Raw genomic sequence first — 18959 nt, 5'->3', positions numbered from 1 at the left:
GTGTCCGAGCGTTGTGAGGGTGAAGATGTCTTAAGCGCTGTCTACTTCAGTTATATCAAGGTTTGCTTCAAGGATAACTAATCGGCTGGCGGTCTCTACCAGCACCTCCGAGTGCCTCCTTGTTACTCGCCTTCGTAATACTAGAGCCTTCGCGAATGTGTGCTCGTCCATTTAGTGTCGTTCACTACTCGCCCCTTTGTCTTTTCTTTATTTTTCATTTACTATTTGAATTGTTGCATAGAATTGCAAACATTAAATAAACTTAATTCATTGTGGGCAGGTGATACCTGGTCATTACTTATAACCTCTCAATCAAGCATCACATCATCCACTGACACACGCTTGTGTGAGTTCCAGTGCGTTGCCATCATTAGCATTTAAGTCTGGCACCTTTTTGGCACGCGATGTCAAGGATTGCCTTGTTTGGTGAATAGGCATGTCGGTTTGTCGCTTTCAACTTCTTTATCTTCTCCAGTGCTTAGAAAAGTCACTCCATCTCTCATTTTTTCTGAATTTCCACACCTTACCAGAGCCTTGCTCTAGCGAACAAGAACTTCAAGATTTTTCTTGCGTTTCTTCGATCAGCACAATAGCGCAGTGCTTCCCATTTCCTTCCACTATCTCTGGCCAAACATCGTCATTCCCTCCTCAGTCAGGTTAGTTCTCTGTCTTCACACTCTTTTCTTTGCTTTACTTCTTCTTTGTGTGTTCCTATTTGTGTATGTTCCTCTTCCTCTACCCAGAATACACCTTCCCCTATTCATTTTAACTTTGTTATGAGGTTTGGTAGAGTCCACTCAAGAATTGAAAGCATGTCTTCCATCGAGATTTCTTCGTCCTTTCTTGATGCTTCTTCTTCCTTATCTGTTGTTGAAATTTCAAACAATTTGCAACAAAATTCTAGGTCGAGGTCGCCCAAACCGGTGTCCTCGGTATTGTCCACCGAGAACACCTTTCCCTCGCCCGCTTGGCGTTCTGACGCCAATCTTTTGGACGAGAAACTGCTAGCTCCCTCAATTTTGGGGAGCGCTCAATCCAACTCCCACCGACGTATTTTCGCTGGCTAGTTTTATAAGGTCAACCATGCTACGAACTGCAACGATGACCACAACTTAAATGTTGCTCCTTGCATGGAGGGCGACCTCGCCACTTGTCGTAAAGCCGATGATGGGTCTGCCCATTTCTTTTTCATCTATGGCCTTTTTCTTTTTCGAGTTGGGAATGAAACATCCTTTTTCACGCTTTGTCTGCCACGTTCTAACCGTTTTGAACGTCGCCTGCACCCAACTTCTCCCTAATGCCTGGGGATTCATTAGGTGTTTTGAAATTTTGTGTGAACATCTCAGTGTCACGCCCATTTCTCCACTCTTTTTCTTCTTTTATAAGACTGCCACCACGAAACCTAAAATGTTGTGAGAAAGATTATGCATTCTAAAATGTTTACCTTGTTTAATAGTATTGATTCCTTTTGACATAAACCATGATTGAATTCATCACAAAATCTCAGCAACGTAGAAAAAAATTTAATAACTAAAATGCATTGTATATATCTAAGTGATTAATTTGGATTCTATTTGTTCACATAAAGTTCATAGGGAGATTGAGTTAGACAATTTGGATTTTTGTTACTAATACAATGTACAATTTTATTTTATTTTTCTCCATCGGAAAACACAATGTACAACTTTATAAGATAAAGATTATGCATTCTAATCATGTTTTATGCTAATTTTAACCCATGTATACAAATTGTTTTCAGGGTCAATGATTTAACTCTTAAATTCATGGTAAAATTTTATTTATATTATAAAGAAAACCCTCTTATCATATATACTAAACTTAATGTCAATTCTACCCAGAAAGAGCGTAACACAACACAACACAACACAGATCAATCCGAAATGCCAAAACGCAACACATCCAATTCAGAATCGGAGGGAACCTCAAGTTCAGGCTCAGACTCAGAGGAGGCAGAGACCGTGGGCAATGGGAAGCCCCAACAGCCGATCATGTCGGAGTACGAGCAACAGAGACTGCACCGGATTGCAGAGAACAGAGCGAGATTGGAAGCTCTGGGGTTGCCTCAAATGGCGTCGTCCTTGAAGGGCTTACCTCGTACTCGGAGTAAAACGAAAGGGAAAGAGAAGGTTGCAGATGATGATAAAGAGTATCAACCCGAAGACGAGGAAGAACCCGGTTCAAGTTCTTCAAGTGAAGAAGATGGGCATGACAAAGATGATGACTTTGCTCCTCAAAATGCTTCTGGGTCACGGAAACGAAAGGTGGGTAGTGGAAAATTTTCAATCAAATGCCACCCTTTTTGAAAAGAAAAAAATTAAGTTCAATGAAGTACTTTTCTTACATGTAATTGGGTTCAATGTGCTTTTTTTTTTCAATGAAGTGATTGGGTTCATTATATCTTGCCAAAGTTTATTTTTTCAGTTCAATGGAGTGTTTATTTTGCAGTACAATGTTTTGGTTTGAATGCCATCCTATTGAAAAGTCCATTTTCAAAGTACTTTTCTTATATGTGATTGGGTTTTGAGTTCAAAAGGGTACATTTTTTTCAATATTGGATTCATTACATCTTGCCAAAGTTTTTATTAGTTGAATGAAGTTTTTTTTTTTTTTTTTTGTGTCAGTACAATGTTTTGGTTTGAATGAAATTGGGTTATTGATTGAGATGTGTATTTTGTTTATTTACTTCTTTGCAAAATTAGGTTATTTTTTGTTGGTAGAATGTTCTACATTCCAATGTGGTTATTGTTAGGTTTGATGTGAGTAATAAGATGATTTGGCATTGGCATTGTGCTTTTTTTTTATAGTTATTGAGCATAGCCCTATGACTTATGGGTTGAAAATTATTTGGACATTCATTATTCTTTTCCTTAATACTAACTGCAGGTGATGAACAAAAGTTTGAAGATGAAAGGGAGTGTCTCTAGGAAGAAGCGTGGTGGTGGTTCAGAGTGTATTGATGATGATGATGATGATGCTTTGAGGCAGGTAGGTAGTTTTGATGTTTAGAACCTGATGTTTTTGTTTGATGTACATCATAAACATTTTGCTATCATTGCTGTGAATGGAAGCATCTTGAGTGTGTTGCATGATTTCTGTGGATAGGCAATTGCGCTTTCCCTGCAAGACTCTGCAGAAGTTTCATATTGCTCTGACAAGAGTGTGGTGAGCGTCAGCAAGGCTGAGAAGAAGGAAAACCTTCACATTCAAGAAGATAAAGGGAAAAAGAAGAACAAAAAATCGGTTTGTATAGTGTTTCCTGTTCATAGAATAATCTTTCCTTCTTTATAATTCTTTTAGTTTGTATTGGAGGTTTTCTTTTTGTTTTACTTTTTTCTGTATTTGTTTGTATCAACAGTTTACTAGTAGGCTGCAAATGACTGAGGATGAACTGATTGTACACTTCTTCCAGCTTGATGGTAATTTGATAACTTCTGTTGCTGCTACTTTTTTGTTCGTTGAGGGTGAGGAATAGTGGTAACAGATCAATGCGAAGAGTTATATCAGGCAATCAGCCATGACACATCCATCAAAGAGGAACCATGTTTCCCCAAGAAAGTTTCAAGTCCGTTTGGATACCGGTTAGAAAGTATGAAAATGGGAAAATAACACATCCTGTTTTAGGATGATCTACTAAAGATGCATCGGGATATGTTATTTTCCCGTTTTAGGATGGTCTATCTTCACTTTCAACTTCTTAGATAGTTAGAGAATAGCTTTTCAAAACTCTTTTCCAAATTGCTTAATCAATCTGGCCTGAGAAGCCACTTTTTGGCCCTTTTCCCAATAGTTAATTTTTATTATAGAAGCAATTGGTATTTTTCTCTTCTTGAGCATCTATATATTGCCTATAGGTGCACCATAATTTACCAAACGTTGTTTCCTAGTTCTCTCATTTTGAATATGATGGTAAATCACCCCAAATAAAACTTTTAGACCAAAACAAAATAGTAAGTAAGAGGGAAGTTACTAACTCCAAACTAAGAATGAGAAGTCTAGAAATTCAGTAAGGCTATCAACATCTAGTTATATATTGAGATCAATGACTGATTTGATATAGAAATGAAGAAATGAAGCTTTCTTCTTCTCTTTTTTTTTTGCTGTTTTTAATTCATGGACAAGCTCTTGGTCATTGACATATGGGATGTTCTGGCATGCAGAAGCAGGAAAAGGATGTTTAGGTATAAGGGATATAGAAAGGGCAGCTACAGCTCATGATTTTATGTGGTCAGACAAAGAGTTGGCTGATATGATTCGTTGCTTTGATAGTGATGGAGACCGCAAGGTAAGCGTTGACAGCTTTTTCCATCATTTTATTTGGCTGTAGTCTGTAGGTCGGGGAGAACATGTAGTAAGCCTCTAGCAATATAACATTCAATTTGAACTTTGTTGGATAATTGTTAGAACTTTTTAGACTAAAAGATAAACCATGTGTGATTTATCCTTCAGGATTTATACACTAGTTCCAATATATTTGGGTTATTGCAAGTACTGTATAGTCAAAAACTTTCACTCTGTTGCAATTATTCATATCTGACACTAAGGTCAGAAAAGATGGATCTTTCTTATATCTTAAAAATATTAAAACCGGTCATTTATTTAGATCCCTTTATATAAAGAATTTTGAAAAGTTACCTAGTAAATTTGTATGCTGAATTTGAATTAGTATTATGAAGTACTAACTACAATGTGTTCTCTTGCAGCTAAGTCTTGATGATTTCCGGAAGATTGCTGTTCGTTGCAACATGATTAAAGGGCCTGAAAATTCTTGATAAAATCATGGTTAAGAGGAGAGAAGATAGAGTACAAGTTTTTAGGTATATATGTATGGCAAGATATAACATTATGATTCTTGGTGGTCTTTTTGGTATCACTTTGTGGGGTTGAGGCCATGACCACGACAAAGAATTATAGACAGGGAAATGTATGTTTGTAGTGGAACGATAAAAATTCTTGGTATTACACCTTGTATCATAGTAAGCTTTGGTTTTATAACAACCATTTTGGAATAGAGGGAGTAAATTATAACACTTGTGGCGCGATATGTTGTTTTTCCTTACTATGTGCTCATGATGCGTTAGCGCACATTCGAAGGCAGTTTGAATGTGCTTTTGGTGATGTTTCTTGTGTCTCTAAAGTGAATGTGTTTATGACCGATTTGAATTGAAATAAAAACACACCTTATGTTGTTTTAATTTTGGGTAAAGTACACTTTTCTCAATTGTCCCCCTAATTTTTTTTAATTGTCACTTTAAATACTAATAGTAATTTGGTACAATTGAGTACTGAGTGTTCACTCACTACTACTCCTATATTGCTGAAAATTTTCTCTTGTACGGACTGACGTGATGAACCGAATAATCCAAACATAAATAAGTTGATTGATTTGAATTAATTTTCTTAGTGGATGCTCTTTAATTTAAACTTGAACCGATTTAATTAAAATGATTTAAGTTTCAGATTTATTATTTTTCAACTTAAACAACTCTTACCTTAATAATTTTGGAAAATGATAATAGGCAGATAAAATTTTGAAAAATTACTTAAAATTGGACCAATTTAATTAAATATGATTGACTTGAATTTTATCTCAACCTAAATCAATTCTTTTTTGTATGCTTCGGAAAACTGACAAAATTACAAAAAAAGACTAAGGAAACATTTGCATAAGAGATAAAGTGGAGGCGGGAAAATATGTAGCTAAATAATTAATCACGCACCACAGAAAAAAACAATACAGTTCCCATGATATAAATTTCATTTCATCAACCTGTCCATGATTGCTACTCCCGATAGAGGTGCCTATATTTTACCACACATTCCAAATTTCTATGAGCAATACAACAGTTGGTTTTTACATATCACACATTTTTCTTGTCGTTGGTTTCTACAATTAATCATTTTTCTTCTCCACATACAGCCAAAAATGGCGAAAGCTGTCACTATAAATAAGCTGCCAAAGCCTTGACAAATCGCCATTCCCGGATTGCCTCCACCAGAGCACAATGCTTCCTAACCCTTCCCAAATCGCCTCTTCTCGACAACTGTCGTGGAGAAAACCTACCGTCACATTCCAGAACCTAGACCACGACAGCAGATGGCAACGGCACCACAGGGATATTTCCCCCATTATCTTCACTTTCAGTATGATGGTTCTGCTTGTGGTGTATGCCATGTGCTCCGAAGTTTTCATGTGCAAATGCAAGAGAAATTTGGAGCACAGACCATACGTCACAAGCAAAACCATCATGCCGAAAGGAACAAGGGGGAAAGGTTCAGCGGTGCTTCTGTTAGCCACCATGGTAGTCTGGTTGCCGGAATGTGAGGGTGGGGTAGTTCACACGCAGATGTAAAGAAGAGGCGATTCCGAATGGGAAGGAGCATTGTGCTTTGGTGGAGGCGACCCGGGAATGACGAACTCATGATTTGTCCGAGGCCTTGGCAGATTATTATTTGTCAGAGGCTTTGACAGCTTATTTATAGTGACGGCCGACGCCATTTTTTACATATCAGAAGCTGGCAATCACATAGGTCACGTCCTCTTCAATAAGAAACCTAAAATGATGCCAACCAAGCCAACAAGAACCACATACATTAATGGTATACCACCACGGCCTTTGTTCCCTTCACACCTCAATAGCTCCTATGCATGAAACATTCCAAGATAATCAATAATTTTCTAAGAGTACAATAAATTCAAAAATCTAAATTATTACACTATGATACAAGTATCAACTTCTGCACCAAACATTTAACAATTATGGCAAGTAATGGCTACAGTTTGTCTGCACTAGTAATACTCAGTTCAGGAAAATGATCAAGTCTGAGAAGAATACATAATCTTATGTGTTCACTGTTCAGAAGAAATTTAAGCGGGGTCTAGTAGAGTGCAAGCATGTAATGACTCGATAAATAGAAATCAAAACATATTAGGGAACAAACAAGTCTCATCGTTCCTGGTATGATTTCAGCTTGAAAGAGAAAAGAAAAATTGGGGTGCTTGTGTGGTGTGTGCACTGTTTGATGCGTAAGTAACATCAGTGGATATTTAATTCAGTCCAACCTATTATTTTCATAACACGACATGGACAAATTAGAAGCATTACATCCCGTAGTGTGCTAGTAGAAAATAACAAAGTAGGACCATAGGATAAACATCAAGATCACCCAGCAGAACATTCAAGATAACATTTGCATAATATAAGAATCAGTTGGATTTTATTTTTAATTCAGTATGAACTCCATACCAGTTCTTGCTGAAGCCTTATATTATGCTCAATAACAGAAGTTTTCTCCTCAATTAGCTTAGAGATATGAGCTCTTGCCTGAAATAATAGAAATTCAAAATGAGCACTGATTTTTCTGAGTTTAAGTGTCATCAAGAACAATCTGATGAGCTCTTCTTCAAGGTAGTGGAGATAAGTATTGTAGGAAACTCAATCTACAGCAAATATCTTCCAATACAAGACTCACCAATGTAAATAAATGAAAGGACACAATCAAATTCAGAACAGTTTATCTGTCCGGGCATTCCCAAATAACATACTTCAATTAAAAAAACCACAGAAAAGCACAGTACAACAACTCTATATGAAAGATCATTAATAAAAGGGCAGTGCAGGCTGCAATATAATTTGGTACATAAACTCGGAAAAAAAATTATGCATTTCAAAAACATTTGAAAGGGTGGTTCCAACCTCCTAAACTAAGTTAGAATAACCATGATCTTGATATCGCTAAAATGACAAGCAAACTTGTCCTTTTTTGTTAGAGTCGAAATGTGCTATACTATTGCAGGCATGTTTGGGTTGGGGCCAATTAACAACATCATGCATTAGCTTTTCTTAAATTAAAATATATCCTCTGCTACATAGAATGATAGAAATGATAGGTGAACTGCTTTTTTAAGAGATAAAAAAAGAAACCTTGTTACAGAGAAGAGAGGGAAAAAATCAACTTGGTGGAAGAGAAAATATCCTTCAAAGTGTCAAATAGCAAAGATGTGAGATGTATAAGTCACCTGAAATGAAGTATCCTCAGCCTCAACTCGTTCATTGAAACCTTTAGAAGCCTGCAGTGCAAATTCATCACAACAATTAATTAGTATGAAAAGATAAAGAATTATTATGTATGAAAATATACACAAACAGAGTCATTACTTACAGCCTGAAACTCCAAAGCACTTGAATGGCCATTTTCTGATACAGATGCTCGAGGAGATGAATCCTCTTCGGATCCTTCTCGAACTGGGGACGGTGGTCGAGGAGGAGCTACGTAAACAACTCTCAATCTGCACTCTTCAACATCATGGCCGGATTCTCTATTGAACTATATGAAATTAAACATAAAAACCATCAACTTGAGCAAGGTGGATGAAAACGACCATGTATGCTATGTCACACAGTTATTATATCAAGAAACAGCTTCTTATTTGCTGAATAGTTACCATTTCCGGAGTGATATCTTTTATGGTTGCTCCGGGGCTTGCAACAACGCCTTGAAGGAGAAACTTATCCTTGCATTGCATGTCAGGAGGTGCCTCCTTTTGGGCTTGCATTGTTACTGGAAAGTGAAAATATGAATAAGACACAAGCAGTCAATAAAAGGGATAAAAAATTACTTCAAAATTGTTGCGCACATGGAATGCGGAAAAGAGAAAATAACAAACCAATACCAAAAATTGACCCCAAAAATTACGAAGACCGAAGAGCTTATACAAGTGTTTGGGAGAGCTTATGTAAATTGCTTGTGGCCTTCGGATAAACTGTTTTGAGCTTATTTTCATAAGCTGCTCATACTAGCTTATGAATAAGAGTGCATGTTTATCCATAACTTCATTTCAACTTATTTTAATAAGTTTCAAATTAACTTATGAATAAGCATTTGAGGGATAAGCGTGCTTAATTAAGCTGTTTACACCCTAGATCAAATTATCTCACCAGTCACCACACATACAAACAAGGGTTTAAGCTGGGACACATAATCAAACAAAAGATTGTTCCTCTTTACATGCTTTATATGCTTGTGTGTGCAACATGGAGAGTAAGGAAGGGAAAAAGGGTAAAAAGAAAGAGAGAAAAAGAAACCTGTAACATCACATGTAGACCCAGGCAACACAACTCCAGTGTTAGGCCTAACACAATACTTCTTGGGATTTGTGGTCTTAACCTGCAATCAACACCATAAATTCCACCCCCAAATCAAAATTACAGGTCTCCATAACACACAAACAAATTTACAAACTAAAAAATTCTGGAAATAAATGAAAAATAAAATCAAAACTGAGCCAGAAAGAAAGAAAAAATTGAGAGTAAGATTGGAACCTTGAAAGCTACATAGTTATCAGTCTTGTTAGACAACTGCAAGGAGCATGAGATCTGCTTCTTCAATTCAACTATTCACAAATCCAAAACCAAGAAAAGAAAGAAAAAAGAAGAAATTAGAACAAGACCCAGTAGCAGAAACCGAACACTCAAAAGCCAACAAATCGAAGAGGCTTACAGGGAAACTGAAGCTCCTGAGGGTGTATGTGGAAGAGCTCGCCGGAACTCATGGTGGAGGGATCGGAGGGGAGTCGCCGGAGACAAAGATCACTGTCGGTTTTCCGGCGAGGAAAAACCGCTGTCGTAGGTAGAGACTAGAGAATCAGAAAGATGCAACTTACAAATCAACAACGTGGGATATTGTGTACATATATCTGTGTCTTTTGGAAGGGTAATTTCGTCTTTTTATTAAGATTATTAATAAAGCACTTGAGCAAAAAATAATAATAATTTTCTATTTTAAAATCTAGTGTTAAATATATTTTTATCCTCTTCACGGATTATTGATTTTCATCACTCTTTAAATTTTCGTTGATTTTTGTTCATAAAAAATAGTGAACTATTATATTATAGTCTTTCATACGTATTTTGTATATTAGTGACGGTTGTTAGCCCGTCATTCCACCACAAAATGTGTTGGTAACAGTTTATACTTTATAATGTCGCAAAAGTTGATGAAGACGAAAATTAACAATTTACCAATTTAGAGACCAAATCAATAAAAAAAGATTAAAATTAATAATTAGCTTTTTTTTTGAAAAGTTAATAATTAGCTAGAGAAACCAAAACATATTTAATCTCTATATCCTATATATTGTACATATGTAATGTTGTAATCATTGAACGCCCTTTACTATATTTTTTTTAGTAGTTTGATGGGCTGCGCTCATGATGTGCTGCCTTGTTTCTTTGTTTATGTTCCTTTTTAATTCTTGTTTAAATTTATTTCCTTTTTTATATATCGTTCCAAGGTTGATATTATCTTTCTTGTTGGTGTGTTAAAATAAAGTATATATACTTTATAAAATCATATAACACCCATTAGCATATTTTTAGTAGATTGATAATGATGGGCTACACCCATTATATGCTTTCTCTTTTCTTGGTTTATCTTCCTTCTTAATTCTTGTCTAAATTTCTTTCATTTTACTTTTTTATATTTCTTTTCAAGTTTGGTATTATCTTTGTTGTTGGATTGTTAAAATAAAGTATATATTCTTTTGGAAAAGTTTTGTGTAAGTTGAATTGCTTTCTTTAGCAAGAAGTGTTGTACAAAATTTATGTAAAAAAAAAAAGCTTATAAGACTAAATAGTACAAAAAACTATTTAGGTGTAGCATTGTCCTTGCACTTTTAGCTTTTTATAAAAAATATGTTTATGTGTTGCATTGTTAACCTTGCACTTTGAGCTACTAACTCTTTTATTGGTGAAAGATCTTCTATACACCGTAAGATTTAAACAATTGGCTCAAATTTTCATCTAGTAACTTGATGAAATTGTAATATTATATTTTATTTTTGCCCCACACAAGAGATAATATTAGAATTGTAATCACCCTAGCATAGCCTTGCAAAATCGTCAAACCCTGATGGAGCTCATAATATGTTGAAGGTGGTCATAATGGGGAACCCGACGGAAGGAGGTGGTGGAAGAGAAGAGCGTAGTGGGAGGCAAATGGAAGAAGGCTGAAGTCGCTGGAGTGAGAAGAAGTCGTCATTAAGGGCTCCTAGGACATGTGCCTTATGTGGGAAGGGTTTAAGGTTCAGGAGAAGTCGTTGTTGAGAACTCTTAACGACATCGTGAGGCACATGTCCCATATTGCCGCCTCTGTTGCTCTTGAACAATGACCAAAACGATCCTGCAAATTCCTTGAATTAATTATTTTCAACTCAAACCAACCAATTTAGCTACTAATTTAGCTACCTATTTTTTTTTTATGTTTAGAGTTATTTTGACTTTCTCACCTTGGTCATGAAGTGCTTTCCAAAGTGCAAAAAAAAGTGTCTTTACCTATATTTATTATTCAATTTTATCAAGATATTTTAAATAACAGAAAAAATTAATATCAATAAAAGTCATATCAACAGTTACTCATTTATATTTCAAAAAAAAAAAACAGTTACTCATTTAAAATTGATTTGACTATTATACACAATTGTTTTTTTTTTGGTAGGTATACACAATTGTTAAAAAACAAGAAACGTTTTTCTCTTGTCGTAACATAAATATTATAAATTTTATATTTAAAAATGATAATATATGTAGATAAAAACTTTAAAGAATTAAATGTGTTTAAGCCCCTATAAAATGAGAAATTATTTGTTATGGTCCCTCTTAAAATATTTATAGACAAAAATTCCTAAGTTATGGAAATATTCATGTTTTGGTCCCTCCACCTATTTTAGTGATGATGTGTATGCACACTCATGCAACCACATGGACAATTTTATTGACATGGAATTTTTGTCAATTCTCCACTTTTTAAATAGAGATACTAAAACCAATAATTTTCTATAATGCAAGGACCAAATATTTGCATTGATTTTATCTTCTACTCAAATCCTACTCTCCTTCCTTTCTTCTTGCTCTAGCTATCATCATCACTAAGAACACTCAAACCTAAAACTCAGAACACAACCAAGAACCCCAAAAGTGACAAATCACAAATCATATAGTATCCCTCTCCACTTTAGCCATATACACTCACTTTGAGTAATTGAAACTGTACTCATGCATTGAAATGAAAGTCAATTTAAGTTAACTTAACATGTATCCCTTAAGCATCTACTAAAATGCTTTTAACTGAAAGTAGTAAGGGTACTTACTCCAATTCTTTTTATTCAAAGTGACAATTATTTTGAAATATACTGAGTACATTCTAGTTGGCAGTGGCGAAACATCATTGGGACAGGGCAGTGCCACTGCCCTCCCAAAAATATTTTAAAAATTAAGAGTATTTTAAAAAATGAGATCTTATTTTGGGGCTTAACTCAACTTTTGGGGCTCTGGACTGCCACATAGGATTTCAGACACTCATAAGGTCCCGATGCACATTTCACTCCAATGGTTTGAGATCTTACTTCACTTTTGGTTGGACCCACAATACCCAATATATTTATATTATTTATTTCTACATAATGTTGAACTTGGCAAAAAACGACAAAAAGAAGGGGAAGCTCTCTCTGGTCCTCTCGCCACACGCACTAAACCACATATCCTCTCCTCCATCACACCTTTGTTCATCCATCGTACCCCTGATCTGGACCCATCTCCTCTCTTCTCTCGACTCCTACTCGTCGCAGATCTGAAGCTTCAATGGAGTGGAAGATCCGCAACAGCCATGTCATGACGGTGAGGACAGTTCATGGCAGATCTGCGATGGTGCATGACAAATCAGTGGCGGTGCTCGGCATACATGCTTTTACGGTTTATTTTTTCCATTTTTCTGACTCTGGTTGTAATTTGTATATTGTTCATGTTAATTAAAATGATTCAGTTTCATTCCCTCCTTATTTTCACTTTGGTTCTAGTATTGAATGAGAGAATCAAATATTATTTTATTTCATATCCCACTTGAAAGCACTTGAGCTAAGACACAGATTTTAGCTTTTACTAAAGATCTCATATCATGTAGGATACCTCCAATGGTGGATCAATGTTAGATGCATATAGAGCATAAATGCCCCCACGTGATTTTTAAAAAATTGACTAATAATATAGTTAAGTATATGAATACCAAGTGTAGTTTGCTCCCACTCAGTCCAAATTGCCCCCACTCAATCAAAGATGCCTCCAGCGCCTAGACTCACTCAAATTTGAGAAGGCTATTTCTCGTGTCTTTCGCTTTCATCCACTCTCCTTACTCATGCCACTTCTTACAAAAATAGCAATTGACGACTAGTTTTAAAACTACTCTATGGAAAGCCTATATATACTACCAGTAAAAATTGCAACAGTTGAAAGAGTTTTCCCCATTAAGAATATTATCAAGAATCGAACAAAATTGTATGGGAGATGGATGGTTAAATGATGGTTTAGTTGCTTGTATACAAAGATATTTGATTGTGTTAACAAAAGGGCAGCCCGAGGCACAATGCTCCAGCATACCCAGGGTCTAGGAAGGTGCATGCATTATACGCACCTTTAACCTTTTTATTACACAAGAGGCTATTTCAAGGTCTTGAACCTATGATCTCAATCACATGACAACAAGCAGCTTGCGCCAAGGCTCCTTTAGATATTTGAAACTGTTGAGAATAAAAAATGTGCAAAGTTTTCAAAATATGAAAATCTCCTAGAAAACAATTATGATGTATTTTAAAATTTTAATGATAATGTGTTATGTTTTTCCTATAAAAATTTCATAAGCATATTTCCCCCACAACATAAAATTTTTAAATTCGTCACGGGGTGGGATCTAACAAAATCCATATTTTATTTTAAGATCTCAATTTTAGATCTTCATTGGAAATGCTCTAATTGAACTACCGGTGTGGGGCATGAGAAGTAAGGGGAAGCACATAAGAAACTGGGTCTCTAAAGCAAAAGCAACTCTAGCTAAGTATCCACTGGGAGCTATCGAATGGTTCATTATATTGGTCTCGACATCTTGGTCACTGGTTGGCACAGATAATTGGCCAAGTTGAAAATGTTAATTGCCCCTCTCTGCTGCTTTGTTATGCAATGTGATTTTCTTCTGTTGGGTGTAAATGTGGGATCATTATGGTACGGGGTTTTCTTGGCAGTGTGTCATCTTCAAGCAACTCACTGCCTTTATGTATCTGATTATTTTCTTTTCCTTCTTGGTGTATTGGGTCTTGTACTTCTAATTCAATCATATTTTTCTTATTAAAAAAAAAGGGAAGCACATTAGCATATGGCTTTCTAAAGTTTAGGAGTTTATTTAACTTGGACTCAGGTAAAATTTTGATCATGTTTCTATTCAGTCTTCTTTCATCTCTTCCTTGATTTCATTATTTTCTTTCCCACAAAATTTTCACCCTCTCAACTATGCCAATTAATCAGTGATTCTGTTTTGATATAAGTTGCAATATACATTCATCCATACATAAAGATGGAGCTTTAATTTCAAGATATGCAGAGTTTTTGTTTCAACTTTCAATGGTGTTGGTATATTTCATATGTGGAATTAGAAGAAGCAGAAGATGAAGATTGAGATACTAGTCAATACTGGCCACAACCTCATGCTAATAATAGTGGTGGCAAAGGTGAACTGGGTTTCTACCAGAGAAAATTAAGACACTCTGAGGTAACAATTGTTTTAGAGGAATGTTAGGATCAAATCAAAGAGGCTGCTGACATAGAGGAAGCAGAATTGCAATGAGAAACGAAGGGGCTGTTAGAGAAATTTAGAAATTAGAATAGTACTGATAGATGAGGAGAATATATAACAGGTATTGTAACAAATGAAAGTGGTCAGAAAAGTGGTGGTAAAAATGCTATCTACAAAAACATAAATTTAAATACTTTGGCCCCTCCAAATATTATGGTCCAGTTCCGCCACTTGCTAGCTGGAAAAGCCATAATAACAAGTGATTCATTTAAGCTCCAATATATCACCTACAATTTATCAAAAATAATAAATCCATAAAGTTTTCTTCAACAAGTACGTAATTCTTCCCCATACATAAGTTGAGGAAACAACCAGATCAACCAACTTATTCACAACTGGAAAAACAAGGACAACCATTCATTATAAATCCCAGTTATCATATAAGCCTTATACCTAGTTTAGTTGTATATAGTTTAGTTGTATATATGGCAATTCGATGTGCATCACTATCAGTATGGTCCACAGATGGGATAAATCACCCATAGCTAAAACAAAACTATGTCTACTTAACCTTTAATCTGTGTCTTCCAGAATATGTTTACAACAATATCAATCAGTCATCACCAACTCACCATTGGCAACAGAAGTATCAGAAGAAGATTGTTGCTGCTTCCGAGCTCGAGCAGTTAAACCAGCAAACCAAGCAACCCTCATAAGCTGCAAACCGAGAATTAGCACCCACCAGCACACTAGCCCCCTAATCGAATGCATTATCCATGCTGGCGCGCTGAGCTCAACCCCAAGCTTCAATCCCCGCATCAGCTGCAAGACACGGTAAGACTCATATATGACAGGGGTAACAAGCCAGACAGGTGATTGCCAATGCCAAGTCAACATCTCAGTCAGAATCTGAACTGACAAGAGAAGAAGATAAGGACCTAGTAGAACTGCAAATGAGATGGACGGTAGTTGAGGTTGCAGAACGCTAACGCCCTTCTGAGAGCCAAGCATCATCAACAACGGGACAACAAATCCAGTAAGAGTTGCAACAATGTTCCAGAACTGGTAACTGAAGGGAGCCTTGCTCTTACAGTCTTGCATCGGATTCTTAGGCCGGGAACAAGAATCCGCCATGAGGAGAAAGAGCGTTGCGCCAAGGTTGAAGATGCAATCAAGTCCAATCAAGGAAAGTAGGCTGGCTATATTTGGGCCAAGAAAGATTGAAGATATTGGCAACCACAATGTTGGGACCATGCCAGTCACAAGGAGAATGGAAGGGCCCAGAAGCCACATGGGCCATTTTAAAAACTGAAGCTGCAGGCCTGGCTGATATTTTGTCTCTTTAAGCCCTTCAGCATTTGCTGTTGGAGACTCTGCTGTTTCACTAGAATCAAGGGTTTCAAATATATTGGCGCTATTCTGCAAGAAATTATCACTTTGCTTATCCGTAGGAGCATATGTGACAGGCGATGGCTCCCATGGAGTTAACTTTGTGCAGCATACGCGGGACTGATTAATGTGAATACTAGGAAAAGAGAGTCCTTGAAGTTGGAACAGTTTTCCAGATTTCAATAATTTTTGGCTTCTAGGATGTGCCCTCCTGAGAGTGGAGGTATTTATTGGATAATGGGTTTGAGTTAATGATGCCATTCCTCTACTCATTCTTGATCGCAGAAACTCTAAAGAGCTTTATGCTCTTTGTTCTCTGGCACCTGAAGTTTAACAAAGAGCAAACTGTTGATGACACACACTGTTAACCTCCAAAAAGAAAGAATACATCAACATCTTGAATGCCACTTTAAGCAGAGAGTAAGCCTAGTAATGAATGCAAAAAAAATGAAAAACAAACAAATAAGTCATTCAAGAGACATGGAAAAGGTGAATTACAGGACTTCTGCTAAAAAATACTCCCTCCGTTCCAGAAAGTTTGTTGTTTTGCACTATTTTTCAATATCCCAAAATGTTTGTTGTTTTCGAAAACCAATGCATTTTTTGCTAATTTTTTCCACCTATACCCTCATTTAATACATTTTCTCTCACTTATCACCTTTCATATTAACCAACCACAACTCTTCTCTATTAATTACATTCTTTTCTATCTAAGTATACTTTAATAGTTGCACATCATACTAGTAAAATTAAATAAGGGCAATCTAGTCAAATTATACTATTAATAATTGTTTTCTTACCCTTTGTGCCACAACCTTAAACTACAAACTTTCTGGAACGGAGGGAGTATGTAACACTGTTCATCAATGCTGAAAGTGGCGCACATATAGGACTGCTTCCCCAAATGAGGTTGGGAAATCTTCAATTGCACTAAATATCCTCAAAAAAGGTGAAACTAAAATTCAATTCTATTTCCAGCTTCTCTTTTATTTTATTTTCCCACCAGTGCCCAACAAACAAAGAGGAAATAGTGGAATATATTTCAAGTGTAACGGATGCAATCCAGTGAAAATCAGAAACTTGCTCAGATTTCAGAGTAAAGAAGGCATATAAAATTGTGAAGGATTCAAGGGCGGTGCTATTTGCAAAGCCAACCAAAGAAAACAGCAGGGGAAATCTTTTACAAAAATTTGGAGTGTTGAGTTAGCAATGTATCAAATGAATACCAAGCAATTGGTTTATCTATGTCTCATTTTGCAATGTTAGTTAACTGGTTTTCTAAATTAACTAGATAATTTCTTCATATGTTAATAAATCACTGAACAGTTAGCTGAAATACCAAACAAGTCAGCAAAACACGAACTACAAAAAACTGAGTTAACTTCTTAGGATCTTAATTTAGTCTCTGAGGGATTTTGGCCCAGTTTGGAAGAGCTTATTTGAGCTTATCTAACAGCATAAGCTCTTATGCCAGTGTTTGGGAGAGCTTATGCAAACAGCTTATGGTCTGCCATAAGCTATTTTCAGCTTATTTTCATAAGCTACTCAGGATAGCTTATGAAAAACAGCTTATGCTTATACACAGCTTATTTTTAATTTATTTCAATAAATTTTTAAAAATAGCTTATGAATAAGCGCTTATGTCATAAGCGCTTATGACCATAAGCGCTTAATTAAGCTGTTTATCCAAACGGGGCCTTTAATCAGCTGAAAGGACAATGAAGTTTGCTGTAAAAATATTCTATTAACATTTTGTAGTCAACAGAAGACCAAATCAACTGAATTCAAAGTACAATCTAGCCCTAGAAGATTGAATCCACTGAATGTGAAGATTTCAAGCCTCAGTTCTTTAAAGTTCAAACTTATTTGACACTTGTGCCTCAGGTATGCTCCACAGGAATTACTCAAGGATTAAGAAATAGCACCAATTATAAGAAAACATAAATGCATTTAACTAAACACATATTACTCCATCAAACCGTCTTGTTAGTCCATTCAGCAGAAACAATAATGATTTCTTCTTGAATTTCTTATGTAACACATAACATGAAACAAAAATCATCATCTGAAAGATAAACTTGACAATCAATGAACCAAAAAGGTAAAAACTAGATATGAGAAGGATAGAGTTAGGAGTATTCATCATTCTAATATAAATAAATTGTATCATATGATGAAAAATTGAGAATAGCGTTCAGAACCAAATTTCGGGTCCGGCTCCTCTAAAGTTAATTCACCCACTTTAGAGGGTAAAGTAAGTCATCACACCATTGATTAAGTTGTTTATATTGACTTTTCAAATTAGGTAATCACTATTAATGGTACGATGACTTACTTTACCCTCTAAAGTGATTCCCCAAACTCCATCCCCATAGTAGCCAGCCTGTTTAGCTAAACATCTAAACACATTTTCAGTAATTTACTATTTACTATCAAAATGAAACAGTCCTAAACAAACTACACAGAATTATAACTTATTTATTAGTTATCAAAGTCCACATTTCAGTCTATTGATTCACAGGCAACACATCCTATTAAGCTATGCCCCAATATTTCTTTCCCCTATTTGGTAGAGAAGCTTTAGATACAGCTAGTATTGAATTAAGGGCATTTCACAACATCACTTGCTGTCTCACTCCATGTCAAACCACAAAAGAAACAAGACCAAACATGGGTACCAAAGGTTTAAGAATTGATTCGATGAAATTCAGAGAGAAACAGAAAGAAAAAAAATTGAAAGATAAATATGCGAATTGGAAGAAAATGGATTGGAAAGTAACCTGTTTTACTTTTTGGCGAAGTCGCAGGGCGGTGAAGTATGCTTGAGATTCAGGGGAACATCGTTCGATTAGACAAACAAGGAGAGTATATTATATCGCCTTTATTTGAGGTGGAAAAAATAATACTACTACTACTATAATTTTTAGGAAATTAGA

The 18959-nt window shown here is 35.8% G+C and overlaps 3 protein-coding genes across 4 annotated transcripts; 1 reads left to right on the top strand and 2 right to left on the bottom strand.

The window, feature by feature from the left end:
• The first annotated feature begins 1841 nt into the window (after positions 1-1841).
• On the top strand, positions 1842-5057 carry LOC130749555 (uncharacterized). The gene is made up of 6 exons (XM_057602930.1): positions 1842-2282; positions 2905-3006; positions 3124-3261; positions 3377-3437; positions 4179-4303; positions 4722-5057. Exons 1-6 carry the CDS (start codon positions 1902-1904, stop codon positions 4788-4790), a joined length of 876 nt encoding a protein of 291 aa, XP_057458913.1. The 5' UTR covers positions 1842-1901; the 3' UTR covers positions 4791-5057.
• A 685-nt stretch (positions 5058-5742) lies between these two features.
• Positions 5743-9697, bottom strand: LOC130749122 (vesicle-associated protein 1-2). Its single transcript, XM_057602418.1, has 8 exons — positions 9520-9697; positions 9342-9412; positions 9105-9186; positions 8465-8580; positions 8182-8346; positions 8039-8089; positions 7266-7343; positions 5743-6661 (listed from the first exon to the last, which is right to left on the bottom strand). The coding sequence occupies exons 1-8, from the start codon at positions 9569-9571 to the stop codon at positions 6551-6553; spliced, it is 726 nt and encodes a 241-aa protein (XP_057458401.1). The 5' UTR covers positions 9572-9697; the 3' UTR covers positions 5743-6550.
• Positions 9698-14709: 5012 nt separating this feature from the next.
• Positions 14710-18959, bottom strand: LOC130749121 (uncharacterized). 2 transcript variants are annotated; one of them, XM_057602417.1, is made up of 3 exons: positions 18804-18959; positions 15267-16346; positions 14710-14921 (listed from the first exon to the last, which is right to left on the bottom strand). In XM_057602417.1, exons 2-3 carry the CDS (start codon positions 16294-16296, stop codon positions 14899-14901), a joined length of 1053 nt encoding a protein of 350 aa, XP_057458400.1. In that variant the 5' UTR covers positions 16297-16346; positions 18804-18959; the 3' UTR covers positions 14710-14898. The 2 variants fall into 2 exon arrangements, with proteins under 2 accessions (XP_057458400.1, XP_057458399.1); XM_057602416.1 differs by lacking the exon at positions 14710-14921 and having other exon boundaries at positions 15031-16368; positions 18804-18917.

Source organism: Lotus japonicus, chromosome 3 (assembly GCF_012489685.1).
Source record: "Lotus japonicus ecotype B-129 chromosome 3, LjGifu_v1.2".
Classification (NCBI taxonomy): domain Eukaryota; kingdom Viridiplantae; phylum Streptophyta; class Magnoliopsida; order Fabales; family Fabaceae; genus Lotus; species Lotus japonicus.
Note: the sequence above shows the minus strand (reverse complement) of the source record. Positions and strands in the feature narration are given on the sequence as shown.

Bases quoted from the DNA above. Each gene is read 5' to 3' on its own strand.
- LOC130749555 (XM_057602930.1), top strand. From the start codon at position 1,902: ATGCCAAAACGCAACACATCCAATTCAGAATCGGAGGGAACCTCAAGT. The intron at 2,283-2,904 runs GTGGGTAGTGGA...TACTAACTGCAG, and splicing joins CTGGGTCACGGAAACGAAAG to GTGATGAACAAAAGTTTGAA. The intron at 3,262-3,376 runs GTTTGTATAGTG...TTGTATCAACAG, and splicing joins AAAAGAAGAACAAAAAATCG to TTTACTAGTAGGCTGCAAAT.
- LOC130749122 (XM_057602418.1), bottom strand. From the start codon at position 9,571: ATGAGTTCCGGCGAGCTCTTCCACATACACCCTCAGGAGCTTCAGTTT. The intron at 8,581-9,104 runs GTTTCTTTTTCT...TTCACTTTCCAG, and splicing joins GTCTACATGTGATGTTACAG to TAACAATGCAAGCCCAAAAG. The intron at 8,090-8,181 runs GTAAGTAATGAC...TTTGCACTGCAG, and splicing joins GTGCTTTGGAGTTTCAGGCT to GCTTCTAAAGGTTTCAATGA.
- LOC130749121 (XM_057602417.1), bottom strand. From the start codon at position 16,296: ATGAGTAGAGGAATGGCATCATTAACTCAAACCCATTATCCAATAAAT. The intron at 14,922-15,266 runs GTGAGTTGGTGA...GATAAATTGTAG, and splicing joins TGATACTTCTGTTGCCAATG to GTGATATATTGGAGCTTAAA.